This window comes from Phodopus roborovskii, unplaced genomic scaffold (assembly GCF_943737965.1).
Source record: "Phodopus roborovskii unplaced genomic scaffold, PHOROB, whole genome shotgun sequence".
Classification (NCBI taxonomy): Eukaryota; Metazoa; Chordata; class Mammalia; order Rodentia; family Cricetidae; genus Phodopus; species Phodopus roborovskii.
The window spans coordinates 2,581,597-2,588,034 of NW_026125554.1; the positions used below are offsets into that span (position 1 = coordinate 2,581,597).

Sequence of the window (6,438 nt, forward strand, 5' to 3'; positions counted from 1 at the left end):
TTGAGACTTTGTGTTGATGGATTTCTCCTGAGATGAATATGAAATGACCATCTTCATCTCTTTTGACTAGCTTTGGTTTGAAGTCTAACTTGTTAGATATTAGGATAGCTACGCCTGCTTGCTTCTTATTTCCATTTGATTGGAAAATCTTTTCCCAATCCTTTACTCTGAGGTAATGTCTATCTTTGGAGCTAAGATGTGTTTCTTGTATGCAGCAGAAGGATGGATTCTGTCTTCGTATCCATTCTGTTAGCCTGTGTCTTTTTATAGGTGAGTTAAGACCATTAATGTTGAGGGTGAGTAAGGTCCATTGATTGTTGATGCTTGTTTGGTTTAGGTTTGTTGTTGGCAGTGGTATTGTGAATATATTTGTTCTGCTTCACCCTAGGTTTCTGGTGTAGTTGGATTATCTGTTGCCTACATTTTTGTGGGCGTAGTTACCTTCCTTGGGTTGGAATTTTCCTTCCAATACTTTCTGTAGGGCTGGATTTGTAGATACATATTGGGAAAATCTGGTTTTGTCATTGAATATCTTGTTCTCTATATTGACTGAGAGTTTTGCTGGATATAGTAGCCTAGGCTGGCATCCGTGTTCTCTTAATACTTTTAGAACATCTATCCAGGACCTTCTGGCCTTGAGGGTTTCCATGGAGAAGTCAGGTGTAATTTTGATAGGTCTGCCTTTATATGTTACCTGTCCTTTTTCCTTCGCTGCTCTTAATATTCTTTCTTTATTCTGTATGCTAGGTGTTTTGATTATTATATGTCGAGGGGTCTTTTTTCTTTGGTCCAGCCTATTTGGGGTTCGGTATGCTTCTTGTACTTTCATGGGCATGTCCTTCTTCAGATTTGGAAAGTTTTCCTCGATGATTTTGTTGAATATGTTTTCAGCACCTTTGAGCTGGGCTTCCTCACCTTCCTCTATGGCTATTATTCTTAGGTTTGGCCTTTTCATGGTGTCCCACATTTCCTGGATGTTGTGTGTTAAGGATTTTTGGATTTATGGTTTTCTTTGGTCGATGAATCTATTTATTCTAGTTTATCTTCTGCGTCTGAGATTCTCTCTTCCATCTCTTGAATTCTATTGGTTATGCTTGTGTCCGTGGTTTCCGATTTTTTGCCCAGATTTTCAATTTCCAGCTTTCCTTCCATTTGTGTTGCCTTTATTTTCTCAATTTCGGTTTTCAAGTCTTGAACCGTTTCCTTCACCTGGTTAATTGTTTTTTCTTGGCTTTCTGTACTTTCCTTACGGAATTTGTTCATTTCTTCCACTTTTTTGTTTGTTTTTTCCTCCATTTCTTTAAGGGATTTTCTCATATCTTCTTTGAGGGCCTCTATCATTTTTATGATGGTGATTTTTAAGTCGTACCCTTCTGCTTCCTCTGCTTTGTTGTTGTGTTCCATTCTAGTTGGTGTAGATTCCCTAGATTCTGGTGGTGTCATGTTTGTCTTTCTGTTGTTAGGTGTTCTCTTGTATTGCCTTCTTCCCATAGTTTCTTCCAGTAGGTGTTGGTGGTGTCTCTTCCCTCTCTCTGTGGTCCTTCCCCGATGGGCTTATGTGGATCAAAGATTCAATGTCTGTAGTTCTGTGTGGTCCAAGCTCTCTAGGAGGTTTCTCTGCAGACAGGGATCCAGGGATGGGGTCAAGGATGAGGATCCAGAAGAAGATGCCAGCAGGTACTCACAGTGGTCCTCTGGCCAATAGCTCTGGCCAATAGCTCTGGCCAATGACTGGCAGAAGAGGACGAGGGCTGAGCTTGAACTTGAGAAGGTTTTGCAGGGTAGTGGGATCTCACTGGAAACTGGCGCTCTCCAGCTGAGACCTCGTTCTTTGGCAGGGGCCCGGATTTGGGGGTCAAGGATCTTGCCAGCAGGAACTCCGAGTGGACCTGCAGAGATAGGCGGATCTCTGGGAGGGGCCCGGGACTCCAGCAGAGGACTGGAGGCGGGGTCAGAGACCAAGCTGGTGGAAATTACAGGTGGTCCCGCGTGGATAGTCAGGTCTCCTTTGTTCGGAGTTGCTCTGAGAGGTCTCCGAAGTAGGGTGGACTGTTGGCTCTACCCTCTGTCCCACTGCTCAACCAGAGCAGCAGGACCATAGGTGGGGTAGGGCACAGGGTAGGGGCCTGAGCTATCTTTCTAGCCCCAAATGATTGTATGTACTAAGGCAAGAGAGCTGTAATTATACAAATGATCCTTGGTTCTACATGCAGACCCACAACTGAATATAAACTAACGAGAAGAAGCAGAGCTCAGGGGCACATCCCCTCTGCTTAACAATTACATTTTATAGTGTTTGTATTTTATCAGTATATTTTATTTTAGCTTGGTTTCATACATATCTGATGCTGACATTGTCACCAAAGGTAAAAATAGCCGAGTTCAATGATCAAAGTCAGCTTGACACTTGTTTGGATACCAGGCAAGAAGGTTCACAATTATTATAAAAGTCAATTTCATACAATTAGGTTACAATGTAAACACTGTGTGAATGACTACCTTACAGGTGGCCAGAAAATGATGATCCTGTAAGTCATCAAAAGACTGTAAAACAAAGAGGTTCTCAAGAATCAATGAAGTACAGAAGGATGATGTTTCTCTCCAGTCACAGCACATTTGGTATCATGACTCAGTTTAGATCAGAATGATACATTTCATGTCCATCAATAGCAATAGTCATGTTTGTAGGCAGCACAAACATTTCCAAGCAACAACAGAAAAGTAATTCAGTGAAGCAACATGAAATGCATCAGCCAATTCTGAAACCTAAGGTACACAAACTGTTTTCACTGTTCCAAGAACAGAAACAGAACATGAAAAGGAAATAATACTATAAAGTTGTTTAATGTTGTAAAGTTGTTTGCTTTGTCATTTTAAAGTCATTTATGACTTTAAGTACAACTTCTCTCCAAGTAAATTTTAGTTGAAGTAATCAGCTTTTGCCAGCAACTACAGTATTCATTATGTACTCTGAAATTACTAAGGGGCATCAGTGAGAAAATAAAATCAAACATGCAGTTGAGAAGACATTTTATGTTTATGCATGATTATAATGAGGAGGTAAGGTGTGAAATAAAATTACAATGGGGAATTAATGGTATAGGTCAGTAGAGAACATATGCTCTGTATGCACAAGTCCTTGGGTTCAGTTTTCAAAGGGAAAGGAATAAAGAGACAAAGAGAGGAGGGAGGGAGATGGAAGAAAAGAAGAAAGAAAAACAGAGAAATGCATAAAGGGAGAGCATCTGGGAAGAAAGGGGAAGAGAAATTTTAGAAGTCAGAAAATAGACAAGAGAGGTTCACAAGGGCAGTCTGGGTCACTCAATAGTCTATGTGTCAAAAAGAAAGAAAAATGAAAGATAAAAGAACACAAAACACTGTAGCTCTACTTTTAAATATATTTGTATTTATTTTTTGAGATTTTTGCATATGTATACCATATATTTTGATCACATCCATGTTCTATTTATTTCTCCCACTCCTCCTGTATACCCTTATTATGCCCCCATTCTAAATACATGTCTCCTATAATTTCTTTTAATCTGACTGAATTTAATTAGTGTTGGCTATATGCACAGGACCAAGGATCAAATCCCTAAATGGGAATAACCTTCTCTCCACTTGAAGCCATTAACTGCTGATAGCTCCTCAGCTGGAGTGGGACCCAACAAGTCTTTCCAACTACATGCTGGATTCTGACTGGTTTAATCTTAAGGAGGTCTTGTATAGACAATTATAGTCACTGTGGATTCATGATTATAACAGTCATGTTATATCCAGAAGACAAAGTTTCCCAGTCTCCCTGAACCTCTAGTTTTCATGACTTTCTGTCCACTCTTTAATTATGCTTTATGAGCCTGTGGAGGGTGTTTCACATTTTCTGATGCTATAAAATTAATTGCCAAATGGAATTGTCTTTACAGGAGGATAAAACTTAAGAATACTACTTTAGTGACAGGGAAAGATCCTCAATATATATTTTCCAAAATAAATCATTCTTCAAAACTCTTAGTCATTCTCTAAATGAAGCAGCAATTAACATAGGATTCTGATCCAAGGATGGGAATATGTTAGGGAAAGTAGGGAATGACAATGGATTACAGATACCAGAAGGAATGAAAGGGAAGAACTTTAATTGTATAATAAAAGTGAGGTAAAAGGTAGAAGAAGAAAGATTAAGATTTTTTTGTTCAATCTAATCAATGGATTGCAATGGATAATGTAAAACATTGACTACTACAAAACAGGCATGTTATGATAGAGAATCCATTGGTCTGCTTCTAGTTATATATCCTAACAGGATTTTTAATGCTATCTTTATGTCTTTATTCCTCAGACTATAAATGAAGGGGTTCAGCAGGGGTGTGACCACAGTATACATCAATGAAGCTGTTGCAGTGGCGTGTGAGTTTTGGGTCACAGCAGAACTTAGGTACACCCCCAGGAGGGTGCAATAAAATAAAGAGACAACTGAAAGGTGAGAAGCACATGTGGAAAATGCTTTGTACTTCCCTTGAGCTGAGGAGATTGCACGTATGGAAGACACTATCTTGGAGTAAGAGTAAAGGATGCCAGAGAGGGGACCCACAGCCAGTAACATGGCTGTAATATAAATTACCATATCATTAAGAAAGGTGTCAGAGCAGGCGTGGTGTACCACCTGATTAAGTTCACAGAAAAAGTGAGGGATTTCCAAGTTTGTGCAGAATGATAGCCGTAGAGCCAAAAAGCTGTGTAACAGGGAATTTAGGACACCTATGATCCAGCATGCTATAATCATTAATCCACAGCGTCTTGTGTTCATGATGACCATGTAGTGCAGAGGATGACAGATGGCCACATAGCGGTCATAGGCCATCACAGTCAGCAGAAAGATGTCTAAACCTGAAAAAAGCAGTAAGAAGTACATCTGGATGATGCAGCATGCATAGATGATGACCTTGCTCTGTGTCTGGATGTTCACCAGCATCTGTGGGACAGTGGTGGAGGTGAAGCAGATGTCCACAAAGGACAGATTGGAGAGGAAGATGTACATGGGTGTGTGTAGGTGGGTGTCCACAATGATGGCCATGATGATGAGTAAGTTACCAAAGATAGTCACTAGGTACATGGAGAGGAAAAGTCCAAATATGAAAGGTTGAATTTGAGGTTGACTCTCTGAAAATCCCAGAAGAAAGAATTCTGTAAGCTGAGTGTTATTTCCTTGCTCCATGTGTTGGATATGCCTACCCCCCCCAAAAAAAAATTGGAAACTCAGTCATCCATCAGTAAATTGACGTCAATATTCTCTCCTTCCCTCCTACCCTCCTTTTATTTATTCTATGAACCATTAGACCTTACTTGTGATGCCCATATATTCAGGGGTGTATGACTATCCAGTGAAATTGGGGCATAGTCAACCTACCAGAGACCACATCCTTGAAAACTACTCTCTTCAACATCCATCACTGAAAATGTCTCCTTGGCTAGGGATGAGATCTTATTATCCCCTCCTTCTTCATGGAGTAATGTTGATTGGTTTGATCTTGTGAAGGTCATTTAAAGGCTACCATAGGTACTGTGAGTTCATTAGTTCACTGGCTGTGTCATGTCCAGAAGCCAACTTTTCACAAAGTTCTCCATGTTCTCAGCATCTTACTATCTGTTTCCATTTCTGTGGTGTTCCCTGAGGCTAATGGGAGGCCTATGCTATAGAAGGTTCATTTAGGGATCATTACTCTTTAGACACTTATTCTCTACACTTTGACTAGTGGGTTTTTTATATTATTCTCTGTCCACTGGAAAAATAAGTTTCTCTGATGAAAGCTAACACTTTCACTGGTTTATGAACATACATACAAATATTCAGAAGAAAATTTAGTTTTCATTTAACAAAATAGTAGCAGTAAGTTCTTACTGGAGTCCATGAATTCTACAAACAGCAGACTCTTGGCTAGAAAACTTAAGAACTCTAACCATTAAGTGACCTTACACATATAAAATTGAGAAAAAAATTGTGTGCCTCTGCAAATTTAGATGCAAATTTTATATGAATCCTGAGGAGATTCCTTGTGTTATATCTGATTAGTAATGTGTGTTTCACACTCAACCTCTGCCCAAAGTACATGTAATAATGAACTTTAGAATTGTGACATTCTCCTGTCTCCCTCCCTCAAATTTGGACTCCCTTGATTATAGACATTTCCCTAGCATGGTATTCTTAGCCCACACACCTGGAATGGAAACATTGATAAGTGTAGTTGTTAACCTTTATTAAAGAACCTTATTTTTAAAGTACACAGAGGACATTACAGAAATCTCCAACTTTTCAAAATGCATAGAACAACTAGTGGATGCCCAATCCAAGAAATACACTTAAAACTAATCTTATGTCTTAAAGAACATCACCAGAGATACGGGAGAAAGACTGTAAAAACCAGAGGACTAGAAAGTTTGCTG

The 6,438-nt window shown here is 39.5% G+C and overlaps 1 protein-coding gene across 1 annotated transcript; it reads right to left on the reverse strand.

Annotated features, from left to right (window-relative positions):
• Positions 1–4,252: 4,252 nt before the first annotated feature.
• LOC127216690 (olfactory receptor 7A17) lies at positions 4,253–5,218 on the reverse strand. The gene has a single exon (XM_051177497.1). It carries the CDS (start codon positions 5,210–5,212, stop codon positions 4,253–4,255), a length of 960 nt encoding a protein of 319 aa, XP_051033454.1. The 5' UTR covers positions 5,213–5,218.
• Between the last annotated feature and the right edge of the window lie 1,220 nt (positions 5,219–6,438).

Bases quoted from the DNA above. Each gene is read 5' to 3' on its own strand.
- LOC127216690 (XM_051177497.1), bottom strand. From the start codon at position 5,212: ATGGAGCAAGGAAATAACACTCAGCTTACAGAATTCTTTCTTCTGGGA.